Source organism: Gymnoscopelus microlampas, assembly GCF_963454915.1.
Source record: "Gymnoscopelus microlampas genome assembly, chromosome: 12".
NCBI lineage: Eukaryota > Metazoa > Chordata > Actinopteri > Myctophiformes > Myctophidae > Gymnoscopelus > Gymnoscopelus microlampas.
This window is the reverse complement of record NC_139949.1, coordinates 41,280,995-41,302,906: the sequence shown is the minus strand read 5'-3', so window position 1 is coordinate 41,302,906 and position 21,912 is coordinate 41,280,995. Positions and strand designations below refer to the sequence as shown.

Here is a 21,912-nt window from a genome sequence, read left to right as displayed (position 1 = left end):
AATCGCTCTGGATTAAGAGCGTCTGCTAAATGCCTAAACTGTGAACTGTATACTGCATGATGCAAGTAGTGTAGAGTTTTGTTTTGTTTTGTAAGATTTATTGTTGGGCTTTTATGCCTTTTATTGATAGGACAGTAGTTTGACAGTAAATAAGGAGATAGAGATGGGGAGTGACACGCAGCAAAGGCTGTCAGGCTGCATTGAGGCTAGGTGCCCGGACCGCTTCGCCAGCCGTCCGGGCCTAGTGTTGAGGTTTTAACAGTGTTGAATGAGATGCCTATAATGCTTTCTGTTGGTTGTTGTTGTCAGTCTCATTCCAAATGCAGAGACTGTGTTTCTCAAGGCTCCTACAAGGTATGGATGCTGTTTTCCTGTTGCTTACAATAGCAGATGTGATAAAGTTCCATGTTACACAATTACCTGTGGCCTGTGTCTTGCACTGTCTGGCCCCATGTGTCTGATAGAAAGCTGTGCTAAACATGTCAATTAAATGTCTCCACAATATTTTCACTCAAAGGCACCAAGCATTAAAGTTGATGTGTTGTTGACTGACATGCTGTGCTTATGAAAAAAATAATCTTTGCACTTGAAAGCGGCATAAAGCAGATACAGTTATATTGGCATAAAACTGCTGTGAGTTTCCTGTTTCATGTATACTTTTTTTCTACACATACACAACATATATATACACGTGTCATTTCACTCATGTTGACAGAATAGGAATACATGCAGTGGACAGATTGAATCTGTGTTTTATTCATTTGGCTGCAACAAAAAGAGATTTGCATCTTTAATTAAATTAAAGAAATATTACGTTATCATCAATTTGTGCCATGAAATTCGTTTAAAAATGCTGCCACATGCACTTATCAGTTACCTCATGCTGCAGATAACACATGGATGGACGACATGAACCATAAACATCATCTCATTTATCTTAAGTCCTGTTCCACAATAACTTTTAATGAGATCCTCTGGAGGCAAACGCCTAGTGATGTAATGAAAATTGCATTAATATAGATCACTCTACTGTAGACGTTTAACGCGCCTTGGATTTATTTCAGTCGACAGGGAATAAACACACTTACAGACGACGAGCTTTAAATGGACTTTTATTGATCTGTTGGATGTGGGTAGGAATGGGATATGAGGTTAAAACAAAAATGTGGAATCATTTGCCTGCCCTGGGGTTGCTTTTGGTAAATGTTTGCATTGCCACTTCAGGATACGAAGATATGCCTCTCCTGTCCTGTAAGTCATGATATTATTGTGTAAAGTAATGGCCCGGCAGAATGTATTGCTGATTCTATTCTATTCTGCATCACAAACCATACTTATGTCGGAGGGTGAGCGGAGCAAATGGCGCCGTTTGGCAGCTTTATGTTTCATTCCAGGAATGCATCACCCACTCTGAAACCATCACTTCATGCTACACCAGGCTTACTCCAATATGTAATGTAGTATACCGTTGCTGTCAGGCAGAAACCTTGTATCTCCATATTTCAACATTTTTTCCCCCCATAAATGAATGCCCTATACTTCTTCTTTTGACAGTGGCACAAAAATAGCTGATCTACAAGCTCACGACGAGTTGCATTGTGACGGGTCGTGAGTTGTGACTAATAACTACATTGGATCCATTGGAACACTAATCTGAGTTCCCAGAAGTTTTCGCCGGCTCGGCGAGGAACTTCTGGGCCAAACCCCCTGTATTTGTGGGCGGGATGTACGTCACGCTCTGAATCTGAGCGGACACGCCTCTTACCGGTTGCAACTCGTCTAAAAAGTCCGACGAGAGGCAAACAGCAGTACACAACAATGGCGGTCGAAATTTCTCAAGGGGAAATTGCTTCCCGTCGATCCTATTTAGATGCAACACCCACTGCATGTGGATCCCGCCCCCTATTCTTCATTGGCTGTTGATTTGAATCACAACGCAGTGGCCGCGCCCCCGCTGTCCAAACTCCGAGGCAATGCCTCCCAGACTATTGGAACACAGGTTATTTTTTTCCATTTCCTGAAAAGTAAGAGTTTTGAACACCGACAGCGACGATATACAGTGTAGCATAATAGCTCATCCATAAGTGAGTCACAGCAGGGTCCAGGTGGGTCACAGGATGTCCACAATAAATACTTTCTATTAATCACTTAAACCCTGTACTTCATCAAGCTATACAAGGAACCGTGGTTATGACTATATAATCGCCTGTAGCCTTAAAGGGATAGTTCACCCAAAAAAAAACATTTTCCTATCGATTAGTCACCCCACGGAGACTTGAATTCATGGATATTTTTTTGTTTCTGTCGCATTCCTAAGCCAATAATTTGATGACCAGTGGACCGGTAGGCAGTAGTTCCGGTAGAAGATACAAAGGAGACTCTTTGTGTCTCCATACAGAACCACTGCCGGCCTTGAAATTATTGGCTTAGGAATGCGACGAAAACAAAAAAATATCCATGAATTAAAGTCTCCATGGGGTGACTAATCGATAGGAAAAAAGTCATTTTGGGGGTGAACTGTCCCTTTAAATAAAAGGTGCATTGAGGTGCCCTCCTAAACAACTTCATAAATAATATATTGGTGTTTTGTTTTTCTGAACTTAAGACCTGTTAAATAACATCACAAATCCCATATTGCATTTATTTTGTTTTTCTGAACTTAAGACCTCTTAAAAAAACTTTATGAATCATATATAGTGTTTTGTTTTTTTCTGAACCCAAGACCTAAGACCAACAAGCAGTTTCCACTGATATAAAGGTTGCTCTTTTCATGCTGTTTCGTTTGCGATGTTGGATGCACTGCGGTCAGCAGTGGTGGAAAGAGTACTACATTTTTTTTACTTAAGTAAAAGTATCAATACTGCAATGTAGAAGTACTCTGTTACAAATAAAAGTCCGGAATAAAAACTTTACTTGAGTAAAAGTACAAAAGTATTGGCATCAAAATGTACTTAAAGTACCAAAAGTAAAAGTACTAAAATGTTGCGTTGTGAGCTTGTAGATCGGCTATTTTCAAATAGCCTATGTATAAAATAGGGATAAAGTGGTTAATGTATGTTTCATAATGTAATGATTTATATCTGCAAAGTAACTAGTAACTAAAGTTTTCAAATAATTGTAGTGGAGTAAAAGTACAATATTTGGATCCGAGATGTAGTGGAGTAGAAGTGAAAGTATTAGAAATTGGAAATACTCAAGTAAAGTACAAATACCTCAATTTTACTTAAGTACAGTACTTAAGTACATGTACTTAGTTACTTTACACCACTGGCGGTCAGGCAAAGCTCCAGCTGGCCCAGAGCAGCAGCAGGGTACAGGCGTACACCCCCAGAACGAGCAAGTAAACCCGGAACAGGACGAGGTCCAGCCTGCTGCAGAGGGCCAGCCAGTCGGACTGGTATGAATCCTCCTGGCCTTCGTCCTGGCAGAGGGAGAGGCGGAGGGACAGCAGCTCCTGATGCAGCGTCTCCAGGCGGGTGGGACTGTCCGGCAGCTCGCTCAGGGACAACAGGTCCTCCCTCGGCGGAAGGTCAAACTCATAACCTATTGGAGACGAGGAAGAGAAGCTCATTTCAGGGACGTGCACAGATAGACTCTAGGTGGTGCTAGAGGACCTGCCCTTTGTCCTCTTGACCAGAAGTGCCCTTTTGGGAAAAAAGGGGAAAAAAGTTTTTTTTTTCCAGTTTACAGCAGGGGTCTTCAACAGGGGGTCCAGGACCCCTAGGGGGTCCTCAGCGTTACTACAGGGGGTCCGCCAAATCTTTATGTGATATGATTTTTCTTTTTACCATAACCACTCGAAACCTAGCATCCCTTTTCTGAGGAGAACTTTAGCCAAAAATAGCCGATCTACAAGCCCACACGTTGTGGGCTTGTAGATCGGCAATTTTTGGCAAAGAGGTATTGGTGTAGAGGAGAAAAAAGAGCAGACCAAAAGTATAATTTACTTGGGCACCTGCCCCTCAAAATGTCTGTGCACGCCCCTGAGAAGCTCATTTGATGATTGTGCACGTACGCTACAATCTGTAGGTGGCGTTTTGGCAGGAACGTGCACTGCGTGAACCGCAAATAAAAACAGATTTCCATCAAAAAACGTGATAATCCGTTATAAATCTGTGTATTAGCAGAAATGTCTTCAAATAAAGTGATTTATTTGAAGACAGTTTTGAAGAGTTGGTACAAATCTCTAGCTGATCCTTTAACCTCTTCCATTCCACCTGGTGCCCCTATTTTGGGCATGTATTTATTATAGGTGAAATGAAAGAAAATGACCCCAAGTTTTCAAAACATGTTTGAAATTAAAAAAAAAGTTCTCCTCAAAAAAAGGGATGCTAGGTTTCGAGTGGTTATGGTAAAAAGAAAAATCATATCACATAAAGATTTGGCGGACCCCCTGTAGTAACTCTGAGGACCCCCTAGGGGTCCCGGACCCCCTGTTGAAGACCCCTGCTGTAAACTGAAAAAAAAAACTTTTTTTCCAAAAGGGCACTTCTGGTCAAGAGGGCAAAGGGCAGGTGCTCTAGCGCCACCAAGAGTGTATCTGTGCACGTCCCTGAGGAGCTGGTAGAATCAGTGTTTCCTCACCCGCAGACTGGGTGACGTCGTCCAGGGTTCGTATGGACGTGAAGGCGCTCTCTGTGAAGCTGTGACTGATGGAGCCGTACTTGTCCAGCAGGTACGCAGACACTGACATCTGTTGCACCTCCTTCTCGCCGTGGTGCAGCAGCTTGACCACCAGGATGGACTTGGCCAGGCTCAGCATCAGCAGAGCCATGCACACCGCAAAGAACACACCTGGATGGCAAAGACCATGCACACACACACACACAAAAAAAATAAGTGGTGGTATTTCTTATTTTGCTCAACCCATTAAGACCTGGAACTGTGTCATTTTTAGATTTGAGCTAAAAAGCATTATTTTACACTTTGGGCTATTCAAAAATAGCAGATATACAAGCTCATAGCGCGGCACCGAGTGCCGCGCTACGAGCTTGTAGATCTGCTATTTTTGAAAAATCGTGAAAATGTGTGCAAATCTTCTGAATATATATATTTTTAAAGCGAACATTTTTAACTCAAAACTTTGCTTCTGGGTGTCCCTGGAACAAAATATTTTGATGGGGGTCCGCGGCCAAATACATATAATTTTTGGGGTCCTTAACATGAAAAAGTTTGAGCACCACTGATATAGAAACATACGTTTTTGGGGCGGTGTAACCGCCCCCTATAAGTGAGGTTTGGACACTGACCAATCCTGCACCTTGATTGGCCAATAGTCTACAACGCAGTCTACAACGCTAACCCTTGGCTGACTTTGCAAATTCAGGACTGTGATTGGCTAGCGAAACACATGGCACATGTGCAGCCCTATGAATAGCATTATGGACTTAAAAAAACACATTTATGTTTTTTTTAAGTGAGTCATGTTGTGATGACCACACACCGCCCACTTCACACTGGGTGTGATTTTTCAGAATACTGTTGAGGTTTAGGAGACATGTTGAATCGGCTTCAGGTCTCAATGGGTTAATAAAAAGTAACAAAACCACAATCAATCGGGAAATAAATAAAGTAAGCAAAAAAGCATTAAAGTACAAAGTATTGGCATCAAAGTACACTTAAAGTGCAATGCTATAGAGGCCTAGAGGTCCGGGCACCTAGGCTCATAAGTCCGGCGGTCTTTGCTGCATGTATCTCCCCATCTCTCTCCCCCCGTTTCCTGTCCATCTCTACTATGAAACTGTAAAGAAAGGCAGAAAAAGACAACAAAAAAAGTACCGGGACCGTGGACCGTGGTAGGTCCCCGTAGACTGCGTAGCGGACCACATTTCTGATGTGGTCCGTCCATGTGACACCTAGTGCCATTCGTAGCATTCTTGCGTAGACTCCCTTTCCTGTTGTGCTGTGAGGGTCCATGTCTCGGCCCCATACAGCAGTACCGACTGCACTGTAGCTACCTCTTGAGGTCTTCTCCCATGTCAGACACTTACGGTCCCCGAACCCAGTTTGAGAACCACTGGGCTACTTCATGATTCACAGAGCTGCTGTTACAGTAGGTTGTAGAAGGTAAATATTTCAGCTACAGTACATAAAGAGAGTAGGTTCCCTTCTTTACATTCATCTAATTTATCTCAGTATCATGGTCAGTATCATGGTCAATGTCATGTCAGTATCATGGTCAGTATCATGGTCAGTATCATGTCCGTATCATGTCAGTATCATGTCAGTATCATGGTCAGTACCATGGTCAGTATCATGTCCGTATCATGTCAGTATCATGTCAGTATCATGGTCAGTACCATGGTCAGTATCATAGTAAGTCTCATGGTTATTATCTGGTCAGTATCATGGTCAGTATCATGTCAATGGTGCAATAGAATGCCTATGCCTATAGAAACACCCCTGTGTATCTATACATTATCCAGCCAGCTACCGGTGAAGCATGTTCATTTATTTAGTGAGCATATTTTCAGAACCATTAAAACAGAAAACTCCATCATGTAAACTGAGTGAAAACGACATTTCTGGTGATAAGAACCCATTTTCTTTCCTTGGTAAACACTCCACTTTCAAGAGATGTACATTGTGTGTTTTCCTTTCACTTTCAAGGCCATGTAAACAAGCCACTAAAGCGAAGCCACTGTCACAATAAAGGTTTGAGAGACTATCACGGTTTCCATGCCAAAAATGTTGCTGTGCTTGACTCTGCTATCAGACATATTCAAAAGTATACAATACATCAGGAACTTAGGGGGAAAAACTACAGCATGGGAGATAGTAAAGCAAAGCTTAGGAAGATTTCACACCTCAAAAAGAGACTGACAAAGCAAATGCATGACTGAATAGGATAAGAGATAAGTAAGTAAATTATAACAAACAAGTACAAATATGACTATAGCAAACACATTGTGATGACACTTGGGAAATATATATAATATTATTAAAAGATAATAATCCAGACACCCTATCAAAGAGTAAATTAGCACAGCTGGCCCTGACTAGCTTTGGAACCCTAAACAATTGAGTGTTAATTTAATTCAGAGAGCATACAAATAGAATCAAATGGAACCAGAATTTGCAGTGTACCAATGCAGGGTTTGGTCTGCTGGAGGTGGGGGGCATTCAAACATACCTCTGCTTTTGATCAAGTCGGTAGTATTCAACTAGATTTAGGCAGGGGCCATAATTGTAAAATTACTTGAAGTCAACATAAGACTGTTCGTGGTTCACTGTTTGGCCGTTTGTTGTGTGTGCTATGTATGACAAAACAATGGACATTATGTCCAGTATGGTAACTTAAGGCCTGCTTCATACTGCATTCATGCCTTTTGATGTTTGATAGGATCACTTCTGTCCTTGCAGGCTTTGATTTGTATATTTTGAAAATAAGAAGTAGATATTTCAGTGTGTTCTGTAAACGGGTTTCTGGCATGGAAGCGTCTTTGTGAGAAGAGTATTGAGGCTGGCAAGGTGAAAGTGTTTGTATGAAGGAAAGGAAAGAACCATCAGTTGAGAGTTAGACCATCATTCAGCATTGAGGACGAATGAATCATACTGTATAAAACCTACCTGAGTGAATGAAGAATGAAGATGGACAAAATCCACTCAAAACTAAATGGATGCAGAAGGAGAATTATTTCTTTGGCGTAATGGACAACAGCCACTCAAAACTCAGAAATAGCAACGAATGGATGTTGGAGTGTTGGGCTTGGGCGGGAGGAGTAGAACGAAGGCTCTACGTGTGAGTCAATAGGATACAACAGCAGTGACAACACAGTGTGTGGAGAGGAATTAATTGGCATAGTGACTAAATTGGGCAGAAAAAAAGCTGTAAAAAGATTATATGGAATGTATTCCAGGGGCCAAATGAAAGCTGCACTGGAGCCGGATTTGGCCCGTTGGCCGCCATATGACTTAAGTCAGTGGTTCTCAAACTTTTTCGTGCCAAGGACCCCCAACTTGACACTTATTAGCCTGTGGACCCCCATTTGAAAAGATAAGCCAGGGACCCCCATAAGAGAAGATTTTCACGGCTCTCTAGTGGTGATTCTCAACCATTTTATTTTCAAGGACCCCCAGTTTGACATGCATTAGGGCTACAGACCCCCATTTAATGGCATTTATATCTCTGGGACCCCAATTCATATTGTAAAATCAATGTTAATTTAACTCTGAGAGTGTACGAATGGAACCAAATGGACCCTAACGGGTCCATTTGGTTCCATTTGTACACTCAGAGTTACAGACCCATAAGGGTCCATTTGGTTCCTATAAATCATTTAGCTGGGGACCCCCTGGAACTCCCTCAAGTACCCCTGGGGGTCCCCGTACCCCACTTTGAGAAGCAATGACTTAAGTGTAAGAAAATGTTGCCCCCCCCCCCTGTTTTTGTAAGTGTGTTTAGTTTTTGTATTTCACCAATGGAGCCCTGTACCTATGAGTGGAGTTCTAACAGCGACGGCGGGCATTTCATCCATCAGGTTGACTCTGAAGACGGTGTAGCCCAGAAGGATGCTGATCTTAAAGGCGATGCGCATGCCACCGTCAGCAGGCAGGTAGAAGCTCATCACGTCCGCCACCATGAGGAAGATGCTGGGCAGCAGCAGACCCACCACATACAGCAGGGGGCGCCGACGGATCAGCACCTGAAGCACATGCAACAGAGGAGGGGTGGGAATCGTTAGCTCTTTCCTACATGAGTTGCCATGTTCTTTTTATAACCACTTAAACTCACTGGACATGAGTTGACTATGCTCTTGGTCCACTCTTTATTCCCTCTATCCCTTCGCCAAAAATAGCCGATCTATTATCTCATAATGCGTCGCGTGCAAGGGTTCAAGTGGTTAAATGTTATTGAAATATAGGCCCTTGAAAAATGTAATGAATTAAAAATCAAATCATGTCGATCTCTGGATCCACGTGGGAATGGCATGATGGCTCCAATGTGGATCTCAGAATTGATGTGGCCAGCCTGTCATGTCAGTCATCTATGACATCAGTCATCTTTGACATAACTATGACATATGACTTCAAATCTGGGCAAGGTTTCTGCCCGATCACAACTCCATGGACTACTTTGATGCTATATTGTTTTGATATAGCATCAAAGTCATTCATCACTTTAATCCTATTTTATCCTTTGGGCTATTATAGCCCAATCTACAAGCTCAAAACACATTGTGATACAAGTTTTGTGAGCTTTGTAGATCAGGTTGTTGTTTTTTTTAAAGAAGATTTTAGACATTTTTGAATAATGGTGAAAATTGTGAACCTCTTGTATCTCTTTTGGGGACACGCTGTCACAAAATCTTTTCAGGTGGGGTGAATATGTTTGAGAACCACTGAACTAGCCGCCCCCCCCAAAATCTATCTTTCAGCTGAATAAACAGCAGCCAAGCCATCTCTCTGAAGACTCTCTCTCTCTCTCTCTCTCTCTCTCTCTCTCTCTCTCTCTCTCTCTCTCTCTTCCCCCCCCCCCTCTCTCTCTCTCCCTCCCTCCACCTGCAATGGGCTGGGAGCCCATTTTCCTCCGGCGCTAACAAGAACTCCATTGATCAGGCAGCCACTGAGACAGTCTCATTATTGCTCTTCTATCTCCCTGTCACTGCCTCTCTTCTCTCTTTTTTACATGCCAGAAACAACCTTTAGCCTCATCTTTTAGCCTTAGCCCGCTATAGCCCCGGTCCATGAAGGTCCAATTGCTTTATGGCACAGCATGGGGGAGTGAACCCCCATGGATGGGTCACAGCTTAAAACTCGCTGTCAATAAAGCAATTGCAGCTGTCACTGTTGCAGTTACAGGCTCACTGGGATGGGGGGTAGCTTATGACAGTGGTTCTCAATCTGTGGGTCGGGACCCGCAGCAAGGGGGGTCCCCACATGATTGGGGGGGGGGCACATAACGGTGAAGTGAAAATTTAAGGACCGTTAAGAAATATGCAATACTCCCCCCAAAAAGACCATCACTGCATCAAAAGTAATCAACAAACTATACTATAAAATCTGGTCAAACATTGGCCAAATTTTCAAATATTATAATAAAGAGGCAAACATTTTGAAAATAGCCGGTCTACAAGCTCACAGCGCCTTTGTGAGCTTGTAGATCGGCTATTTTCACAATATTTATATGTGGAACCGAGTCAAACCAAATTGAATGCCTCAACTCCCACAATTCCAAGTGCTTGTCAGGGTGGGGGGTCCCCAGTTAAAATATGGTTATTTGGGGGTCGAGGCCTGAAAAGGTTGAGAACCACTGGCTTATAACACTACACTTCAACTGAAAAAATGAGAGAGAAAAATGATTTTGAGATTATGTTTTGGGGAGAGAGTGAAATGTTGAGCAGGCTGCCTTTGCAAAAAGGCACAAAGAAAGACACCACTCAGTTGAAATGCTCCTTAGCTGTGGTGTGTTGTTATGTCATATTATGCTAGTCAGCCTGGATATACAGTAGACTGACTCTTCAACAGCTGAACAACAGCCTTTTCACAGCTGCCATGTTGACAGGATAGTTTAATGTTACTTCCTTCACAGGTGTTACCAGTGATACTAATTAAGGCTCTTTCCAGCGAGCCATCATGAACAATAGCAGCACCCTGACTCTGTTTGACCTGAATGCAACACAACCTTAAATAGTGTCGATGACACTGTCATCTGTAACATCTTTTTATGAAGTAACATTACACGACTATGTGTGTCAGTGAGGCTGACGTGAACGATGTCTATCCAGTGAGGCAATGAGAGTCCTTCTACAGTCCTTGTACGTACTGGCCAAACGCAAGTTTTACCATGATGGTCCCACTGTCTGTATATATTCATACATATATCGATCATATATCGATATTCAATACAATATTCATCATATATCGAGAGGTATTGTCTAGATGGAAAGTGGGGTCTGGTGGCCTGGTACCAGGCCGAAGTGTGTGTGTGCATGTGTGCGTGCGCGTGTGTGTGTGCGCGCGCGTGCGCTCTACTGCATTCCCAGTAGGCTATGAAGGCTTACTTTGTGGCTACTAGAATCACCCATAACCTAAAATCAGTCTAAACAGTATAATATCAAAAAAATCGGCACGTTGAAACTATACACACTATAGGATGCCAGGTCTACAAATGAACCTGGCATCTGTCTACATAACATGCTATCTAAATTACATTTTAGCCTTTGCATAAGCTTGCAAGGTTGTCAAGGCTAGGGCAAGTGCTACGCTTGTTCAACAAAACAGTGTAGTGTGGTGAAGTAAGTAGGTATGTAGCCTACATTTTATTTGTATGGCACTTCTCACAGAGAGAACTCAAAAAGTGCTTTACAGAAATAAAGACACAGTCCGAAGCATTCAAATGATTAAAAACAACAACAACAAAATCTAAGACATTCCACAAATGAATGCTTGTTTAACTACTACAAATGAAAGTTGCTCAGTCAAATGTGTTCCCAGTTAAGGTATTGGAGTAGGTGCTTTTAAAACATTTTAAGTATTCAAAAGTACATTTTCTTTTTAATATCAAAGCATGCTGTATCAAAATGTAGACACTTTCCAAAACTTTTTCAGAAGGTTAAATAAAATATAAGTACTAGTGATGATAGCAGCTCTGCAAGCTTAACTGTGATGTGTTGGGAGCTTGTAGATCTTCTATTTTTCATTTTTTTTAAAGAATAGGGCTTAAAGGGATATTTCACTTTCAAAACATTTTCGGGTCATTTTACCGTCTACTCAGGCTTTTGTGAGCCCCCCAGACAGTTTTTAAGTTGCTTGGTTCATCAGACAAGCCCCCTTCCTATACAAACTCATTATAACTTCAAACTCCATTTTTAACATGTTAGATTCATCAAAGACACCCGTCCTTGGTCCTTGGTGTCTGATAAAATGAATATCAAATCTCTAAATACTGAATCAAGCAACTTAAAAACTGTCCGGGGTGTTCACAAAAGCCTGAGTAGACGATAGAAATACCCAAATTTGTTTTGAAAGTGAAATATCCCTTTAAGAGTCGAAATGTCCCTGAGCAAGACACTTAACCCCTAACTGCTCCCCCCTCCACGCTCCTCTGTGGGCAGCACAAAAAGGTATGGAATGCCGTTCCACAGGTCTTGAGAGCTGCAGACCAGCAGCCTCATGGTCATTTTTAAAAAACACTTAAAAACTATTGTTTAAACAAGCATTTGTCTTTAATCTTTAGTTTGTGTTTTTGTTGTTTTGAATCATTTGAATGCTTCGTGCTGTGTCTTTATTTCTGTTGTATGTACAGTAAAGCACTTTGTGAGTTATCTCTGTGAGAAGTGCCATAACAAATGAAATGTACATACTTACTTCACCACACTACATGTTGTTAAACATGTTTCACCAGGCAGGTCATGTCATTTGTTAATGAGGTAATCAAACGCGACACAAGCACTGGCTGTGATGACATGAAAGACTATATGGATGATGGTGGTGCTGTTGTTCCACAAATGGAAGGAACGTTTTAAACCTAAATACACACTCCAATAATTATGAGAAAATAGTAAGCAAGAAAACAATAACAACAAATATTTAGGAAAAAGAGAAATATAGATGTAATCTCAACAATTTTGCCTTTGTTTTTTTCAATTTGTTCCCTGAAATAGAGTCAAGATATGCTTGAATCTTAATAATACCAATATTACTTAAGTCCTTGAGTCCAAATTCAATGAAAAATGTATATTGTGTGATTCCAAAGATTTGCTATATGCTATTTCTTCCACTTTTGGGTTTGGTATGTGTAACATAGGGTTAAAAAATGAATCATTATTTCAGTCTGGTAGGCCTACCTGGCAGAATCTTAAAATACACACTTCAAGGATTAAGAAAATGCAGTTTATGTGCTCTGTATCCTTTGTGCTGTTTTTGTCCTGCATGTGCTTGAATTTGAATAATAACCACTTTAATGAATTATTTGGGTCCAAATTGTATGGGATTGTTTTTTGTCTCTGTAGGTTGTTTCCTTCAAAGGGTATGCTCTTTTAAAAATAATTCAATTTTCGGGTTAGGGTTGACGACACGTTGGCAAGCACTATAGCCATTTTCTGGGGGGTTCCCCAGTTAAAATATTATTATGTTGGGGAGTCCCCAGTTCAAATCTGATTATTTTGGGGCGTCCCCAGTTCAAATATTATGTTGGGGGGGTCCCCAGTTCAAATCAGATTTTTTTTGGGGGGATCCCCAGTTAAAATATTATGTTGGGGGTCCCCAGTTCAAATCTGTTTTTTTTGAGTGGTCGCGGCATGAAAAGGTTGAGAACCACTGTTTTAAGCTACACTCCCAACACTTTTTCTGGATGGGTACGGCATGTAAAGCGTTGGTTCTCAAAATGGGGTCCGGGGACCCCCAGGGGTACTTGAAGGGGTTCTAGGGGGTCCCCAGCTACCAAATGGACCCTTATGTGTCTGTAACTCTGAGACAAATAGAACCAAATGGACCCTTATGTGTCAGTAACTCTGAGACTGTACAAATGGAACCAAATGGACCCTTATGTGTCTGTAACTCTGAGACTGTACAAATGGAACCAAATGGACCCTAACGGGTCCATTTGGTTCCATTTGTACACTCTCAGAGTTAAATTAACATTGAATTTTACAATATAAATTGGGGTCCCAGAGATAGAAATGCCATTAAATTGGGGTCCATAGCCTAATGCATGTCAAACTGGGGGTCCTTGAAATTAAAATGGTTGAAAATCACTGCTAGAGAGCCGTACAAATCTTCTATTATGAGGGTCCCTGGCTCATCTTTTCAAATGGGGGTCCGCGGGCTAATAAGTGTCTATTTGGGGGTCCTTGGCACAAAAAAGTTTGAGAACCACTGATGTAAAGGTTCGGAATAAAACTTGTACACACGTTGAACTGGATTTGAGCGTAGTCCACATCTCCCTGGTGGAGGCGCCAGTAACGAGACGGTATGGATAACAGCTCCCACTCGCCGTCGTTCATAAACTCCCTCTTATCATTGGCGATGGTGTCTGCGCTCCTCCAAAGAGCCAGGTCGATTTCACTCACTAATGGAGGAGGAGGAGGGAGAAGGATGGAGGGAAGACAGCCAGGGAGGAATGAGGGAGAGAGAGAGAGAGAGAGGTGCAGGCTTGAATATCTGAGTGAGGCATTTGTAGATGACAGATCTCCATCCAAACACACTCTGTCTGTATGGATTAAAACATTGTAGGCTCTGAACGGAGTTACTGATGGTGTTTTTAATGATTGAAAAGTTACACCTGTATCCACTAATACAGTGGTTGGTTCTCAAACTTTTTTCATGTCAAGGACCCCCAAAATTATATGTATTTGGCCGCGGACCCCCACCTAAAAATATTTTTGTTCCAGGGACCCCCAGAAGCAAAGATTTGAGTTACAAATGTTCGCTTTAAGAAATATATATTCAAAGATTTGCACACATTTTCAAGATTTTTCAAAAATAGCAGATCTACAAGCTCATAGCGCGGCACTCGGTGCCGCGCTATGAGCTTGTATATCTGCTATTTTTGAATAGCCAAAGTATAAAAGGTATTTTGATGTTATATTTTGAAGCTATATTTACACATTTTACACAGAAATAAAGACACAGCACGAAGCACTCAAAATGTAAAAAAAAGAAATCTCAAGACATTCCACAAAGCTTGTTTAAATAGTTAAAAAAATGTCCACGAGGCTGCAGCTCTCAAGACCTGAGGAAGGGCATTCCATACATTTTTGTTTTTGGGACCAGTTAGGGGTTAAGTATCTTGCTTAGGGACAGGGACACTTCGAACCTCAGGCGACCCAGGCGGGCTCACTAACCATTCAACTATTGCCGCCCAACCTGGTCAGGGCATGGATCGTTGTAGCAGGTCAGTGAATGGTCCTGGACATCACTATCAGTGTTATTGGGTAAGTTGCATTATATTTTTTAATATATTACCCATTACTTTTTAGTTACTATTATCAAAATGCCCAAATTGAACAATTAGATAGTCTAAATAATTGTTTGAATAAATATCAATAAATCATGTCATTACATTGTATGTTCAGAGTTGTTCTTCATATGGGCACTACTGTAGGCCAATTGAGTCATTTATTAAATGCATGTTTATTTATTATGGATTATGAGAAAATAGTAGGCAAGAAAACAATTGACAACAAATATAGTAAAAAACAGAAATATAGATGTAATATGAACAATTTTGGTTCTGTTTTTTTCTATATTTGCCCTGAAATAGAATCAAGATATGACCAGTAGACCCTGGTTAACTAGGCTCCAGCCGAGCATGTTTCGTCGTAGCTGGTCACGTGAAGGGTCCTGGTCTCCTGGACATCACTATCTGCATTGGGTAAGTTACTTTATATTTGTAATAGATTATATTACTTATTTCATTCATGTTAAAGTAATGCCTTTAGTTACAATATTTCTGTCTGAGCAAGAGTAAAAGATTATATTACTTTTTAGTTACTATTATCATAATGCCCAAACTGAACAATTAAAGTCTAATAAATATTATTTTTCAAATAAATATTGATTCATTTATTAAATGCATGTTTATTTATTTGACTTAAAAAAGAGTAAACAACTCCCATCATGAGAGTTAGATGGGCAGGTACTAGGGTAACAGGATAGGTGGGAAACCTGTATATCCAGTGAGTCATTTTGGAAGGATAAAATGAAGTCTCGTAATGATGTACCGTGAATGTTCACATCATACTTTACATCATACAACCCGTATTGGTTCATAACGGGACGACGGGGACCCTGGTCGGTAAAGTAACTTGGAAAGTAACTAAGTAACTATAAGGCAAATAATGTATTACTGAATTGCCGTTTGGTAATGAGTTATCTTACTAGTTACCACGATTAAGTAATGCATTACAGTAACTAGTTACTTTTGTGCATAAGGATTATGGGAAAATAGTAGGCAAGAAAACAATCAACAACAAATATTTAGTAAAAAGATAAATATAGATGTAATCTGAACAATTTTATGTTTCTCCTCAGCCCCCCAGAATAAACCAACACACAACACAACAGGTAAGTCAGTCTGTCTGTCTGTCTGTCTGTCTGTCTGTCTGTCTGTCTGTCTGTGAGGAAAAGTATTTAGTAAAAGCAGAAATATATATATGTGATATGAACATTTTCGTCTCCGTTTCTTTTGTGCAGTTTTTGTCCTGTAATAGATTCAAGATGTGCCTGATTTTGAATAATAACCACTTCAATGAATTTCTTGGGTCCAAATTGTATGGATTTTTTCTTTTGTCTCTGTAGGTTGTTTCCTTCAAAAGTTGCGCTCTTTCAATTTATTTTCCCATTTCAGGGACTATTGGAGAAGAGATCCAGTTAGAACTAAAAGACAAGTCGTTTTATGTTTGGTTGTGCTAAGGTGTTGCGCTCTGTTGCGTTTACTCGACTAAATCAACTGTAGATTTAGTCGACTAAAATCTTATGATATTTAGTCGACTAAAAGTAGACTAAAACTAAAACATTTCAGGTGACTAAAATATGAAACTAAATGGAATTTTATCAAAAATCAACACTGGACTGAAGCCATATTCATACTTAGTCGCACAGCAGTGATACAATTTGAGCTGCCCTTTTCGCCGCGTAATGCCGGCGTGCGATGGAGCATACCTTTTAGGGATGTCCGATATTGGCTTTTTTGACGATATACGATTTTCCGATATTGTCCAACTCTTAATTTACCGATAAATGCGGGCTGAAATGGTTTTTCACCAAAAGGAATGTCATGTATCTCCTATCGTGGAATTAACACAGCCAAATTTTATCGTGTAGTAGTTCACCCCCAAAAATTACTTATTTTCCATCAATCACACACCCCATGAAAGCCTTGAATTCATGGGATTGTTTTAGTTTTTATCACATTCCTAAGCCAATCATTTGATTACCGTCTCCTACCGGCTAATGTATCTGGTAGGAGACACAATGGAGACTCTTTGTGTCTCCTACCGGAAATACACCCGGTCATCAAATTATTGGCTTAGGAACGCCACAAAAACAAAGAAGTCTCCATGAATTCAAGGCCAAATGGGGTGTGAAATTGATAGAAAATAAGCCATTTTTTGGGGTGAACTACTCCATTAACTTTGTATGTTAATATCGGCCGATAAGGACATCTCTAATAAATTTGGCTAAAAAGACCAGATGAGGACCTGAGTGCAGCCAGCTGCGGAAGGTGAGGGTGCAGTTCTGCTTGTCGAACGGGAAGGCGTACATCTCAAGGTTGCAGGCCAGCACCGCCTGGATGGGCTTGTAGTTCCTCACAGAGCCGGAGGAGTTGACATAGACGTAAGGGATGGGGGGGGACTTCCCCTCGTCCACACTGGAAGACAGGGATCAGATCAGAAGTCAACAGCAGCGCAGAACATGACACTGGAAAACAGGCTCACATCACGGAGTCTAGTTGCTTCTTGTCCATGCGACCTTATTATGGGGCAATCTTAAAGTGACAATATAATATTTTCTAGACTAATAATAATAATAATAATATGTTAAAAGCTGCACTACGTAACGTTTCTCTTTCTACCCCAGATTTGAACCTGGTTTCCTGCTTAAGGGCGCTGTCCCACCGCACTTTTATTTTACCTCTGAGGTGGAATCTGCCAATGCTTTGTCAATGCAAATGCGTGGATTCATGGTCTTGCGCATTTTTTCCAAGAATCCACGCATTTGCATTGACAAAGCATTGGCAGATTCCGCCCCAGAGGTAAATAAAAGTGCGGTGGGACCGCGCCCCAAGTGCTGATTTTATTTTTCTTCCATTGAGCTATTAGAGCCTGCCTACTTGGTCAAAATCTCAGGTCAAAATTTGTGTCAGATCCTGTGTCTATGTGAGACATGACCTTTGACACGATCTAAATGTCTCAATAGAAGAGCAAAATAGGCCTACTCTACCATACGGATTGGATATATTTAAATTGTATTCATGAAAAAAAGGTTTCGTCGTGAGGCTTTAACAAAACCCTATAGCACAACAAAACGTTAACTTTTACACTATCATCTGAATCAGAATCGGCATTATTGTTACATCACAGGTTTACAGAAGTAAAAAAGTGTGTGAAATTCGTTTTAGTTATTTCCATAGAAAAAAGAAAGGGAAGAAGAAGAAGGGGGAAGAGAGATCAATCAAAGAAAACAAACAGATTATCTTCATATTATTTACACATGCTGTAGTACCTGAAGTAATATAAAGGTATTATCTGATAATAGGTTTTCTGACAGGAATCAAGGATTTCTTACAATTCGCTGACAATAACATCAGGTACCCAGATGGCATCAGATGACAGTGAGATTTCAGTGATTCCATCAAACTCCTCTGGGTCCCACACCAGGAACTCATCTGTCCAGATCTGAGAGAGAGAATAATTATGTTGTTCCATGGCATAATATCGTTGCAATTATTAACATTTCAGCCTGATCTGGGAAACAATTGTAACTATCAATCACAGACAGTGTGTGGTTTAAGTATTTTTGTTATAATGCATACATGTATATGCTTGTTAACCAAAGTCAACAACAATATTTAAATAACATTGTGCCCAATTGAGATTTAACATGAAGCCTCTTATTCACAAAAATTACCACATAAATGAACCTTAATTACAGTGCACTGGCCTCTTGCTGGTTTAATTTATCAAACTAATGCCACAAGACAGCTACGCAGGAGAAATTGACCATGATGAAAAAAAGTTAACCACATGAACCCTGGGATCCCTGTTCTGGGCATCATGTCATAATAGGCGAACAGGTGAAAACCTAATCTACAAGCTCACAACACCATCACACAACCCGCAGATTGTGAGCTTGGCTGGTTGCGTTATTTGACAGATACAACTAATTATATTATGGTTTAAGAGGTTAATGGTAATCAATGTGTGGGTGGTCATTAGCAGTGGTGTAAAGTACCTAAGTACTCAAGTACTGTACTTAAGTTCAATTTTGAGGTACTGTTACTTTACTGGAGTATTTCCAAATTTCTATAGGTTATACTTCTACTCCACTAGATCTCAGAGACAAATATTGTACTTTTACTCCACTACAGTTATTTGAAAACTCTGGTTACCAGTTACTTTGTATATTTTGATTATTATTACAAAAACATACATTGACCACTTCAGCCCTATTTAAAGGAGTGGTTCACCCAAAAAGTTACTTATTTTCTATCAATTACACACCCCATGAAGCATTGAATTAATTGAGATATATATACTTTTGTCGCATTCCTAAGCCAATAATTTGATTACCGGCGGAAATATGCTAATGTATCCGGTAGGAGTTTACCGTTGGTACTCTAAGCATGTTTTGATGCCAATACTTTTGTACTTTTACTCAAGTAAGTTTCTATTACCGGACTTTTACTTTTACTAACGGAGTGTTTCTACATTGCAGTATTGAGTACTTTTTCCACCACTGGTCATTAGACAGACAGAGAGAAGCAGTGAGACCTACCTGTCGGTACCAAATGCTTGCGGTCACACTCTGGGTCTTTCCATCCTGAGAAAAATAATTGTCCAAATGTAGCTTATATATATAATACACAACACTGAAAACTGTTTAGACATGTTTGCAACGGATTCTCCACTGACTGGAGATTAATGACTGTGATTATTAATTCCTCACATGCTTCTTTTACACATTGGTCCTCAAAGTGGGGTCCTGGGGGGGGGGGGCGGTTCCCCAGTGAAAGTAGTTGTAATGCCACATTATGGCATTACAATCATTTTAACCACTTTATCCATTTACACATTGGCTGTTCAAAAAGAGCACATCTACAAGCTCGTATACAGAAATAGAGCTTGTACATCTGCTAATTTTGAAGATTTTGGGGGGGAAAAACGAAAATTGTTTGGAAAGTTTTGAAAAATTCTCAATTTTCTTTTACATAAATCTTCTCTTCTGGGGGTCCCTGGCACAAAACATTTTCAGATGGGGGTCTGTGGCCAAATACATGTCAATTTGGGGGTCCTTGACATGAAAATAGTTTGAGAACCACTGCTTTATAACAGGAATTGACCCATTTGTGGTTCCATTGGGTCCATTTTATACTCTCAGGTAAAATAACTGTGTGTTATACACATTCTGTCAGGTCCAGAAAAAAAAAAATGAGTGTGTTCTATGTACCACATCAAGGACAGACTGCAGTATGAGATCTATGTAGACCGTGGTGGGACTGGTCCAGTCCTGAATGGGTCGAACCCCGCAGTCGTATCTCCTCAGCAGGGTTCTGGTCAGCTGGTTCAATGCTGACCTCTTGGGCTTCTCTGGTACAGATTCAACCAGAAGGGCTAAAAAAAAAAAAGCAAGTGGGGGAACTTAAGTCAAAATGATGTTTGTTATTTGGGGGGGCGGGTTGGCACCAACCTGTGAATGTGCCTAAATCGGTAGTCCCAACCTTTTCTGGATTCAGGGACCACGCACATCTGACCACTTAACACGGCAGCCATTTGGCTTGCTTAAGGTCAGACGAGTGGGTCGGTGTGCATTTTCAGTGCATGTTTATTTTAATGAGGAATCAATCGATTGTGTTCTGGCTTGGATCAATGGAATTAACCCATTAAGACCTGGAACTGTGTCAATTTTAAGATTTGAGCTAAGAAGCATTATTTTACACTTTGGGCTATTCAAAAATAGCAGATATACAAGCTCGTAGCGCGGCACCGAGTGCCGCGCTACGAGCTTGTAGATCTGCTATTTTTGAAAAATCGTGAAAATGTGTGCAAATCTTTGAATATATATATATTTAAAGTGAACATTTTTAACTCAAATCTTTGCTTCTGGGGGGTCCCTGAAACAAGATATTTTGATGGGGGTCGGCGGCCAAATACATATCATTTTGGGGTCCTTGACATGAAAAAGTCAAGGACTTTTTTAGGAGACATGTAGAATCAGCTTCAGGTCTCAATGGGTTAAAGAAAGAATGCCATTCTTTTTTTTTTTTTAATATTGTCAATACTATCAATGTTTTGCCAGTTATTTAGAGGCCCACTTGCAATATCCTCATGGCACACCAGCGGGCCCCAGCCCACAGGTTGGGAATCGCTCATAATATTGTATACCGATGTTCAATGAGGATGTAACAATGATTGACAAACAGTAACAGTATAGCAAAAATACCCCCCATCCAAAAGAAAACAAGGACTTAAACATGCTAGATAAGTACAATAACATGTAAGACAGAACTGTTAGTAAAAGAATGAAAATGGAGATATTTGAAAACAATTGACCACAATATGAGGCCAGGTAATAATTTATCAGTGGTGTAAAGTATATTTACTCAAGTACTGTGCTTAAGTACAATTTTGAGGTATTTTTACTCTACTGGAGTATTTCCAATCTTCAGTACTTTTACTTCTACTCCACTACATCTCAAAGGCAAATATTGTACTTTACTCCACTACAATTTTTTGAAAACTTTAGTTACTATTACTTTGTAGATTTTGATTATTATTACAAAACATACATTAACCACTTCAACCCTACACATTTTGGCTATTTAAAAATAGCAGATCTACAAGCTCACAATGTGTCACATTGCAACACATTGTGAGGTTGTAGATCTGCTATTTTCAAACTATTTATATACATTTTAGGCATTTTAAAACTTGTGAAACGGGATATTCTGCATAATGACTATACTGTCTACTTTTGGTACTTTAAGTACATTTTGATACAAATACTTTTGTACTTTTACTAAATTTTGAATTCCGGACTTTTACTTGTAACAGAGTATTTCTACATTGCATTATTGATACTTTTACTTAAGTTAAACATTTTGAGTACATTTTCCACCACTGTAATTTATCCAAGCAAAAGACAGTCCATAGCATTGAGCAGAAATCAACCAGACAGCTCATAAGACAAGATGGAACGTCTCACCTTGCTGTAGCAACAGCAGCCAAATGAAAGACATCCCTGCTGCAA

The 21,912-nt window shown here is 40.4% G+C and overlaps 1 protein-coding gene across 1 annotated transcript; it reads right to left on the bottom strand.

The window, feature by feature from the left end:
- Nucleotides 1–3,274: 3,274 nt before the first annotated feature.
- Nucleotides 3,275–21,901, bottom strand: htr3b (5-hydroxytryptamine (serotonin) receptor 3B; the record flags this gene model as incomplete). The annotated part of the gene is made up of 9 exons (XM_084074309.1): nucleotides 3,275–3,543; nucleotides 4,585–4,794; nucleotides 8,435–8,645; nucleotides 13,854–14,011; nucleotides 17,145–17,314; nucleotides 18,232–18,341; nucleotides 19,441–19,485; nucleotides 20,113–20,276; nucleotides 21,868–21,901. 9 exons carry the CDS (start codon nucleotides 21,899–21,901, stop codon nucleotides 3,275–3,277), a joined length of 1,371 nt encoding a protein of 456 aa, XP_083930435.1.
- Between the last annotated feature and the right edge of the window lie 11 nt (nucleotides 21,902–21,912).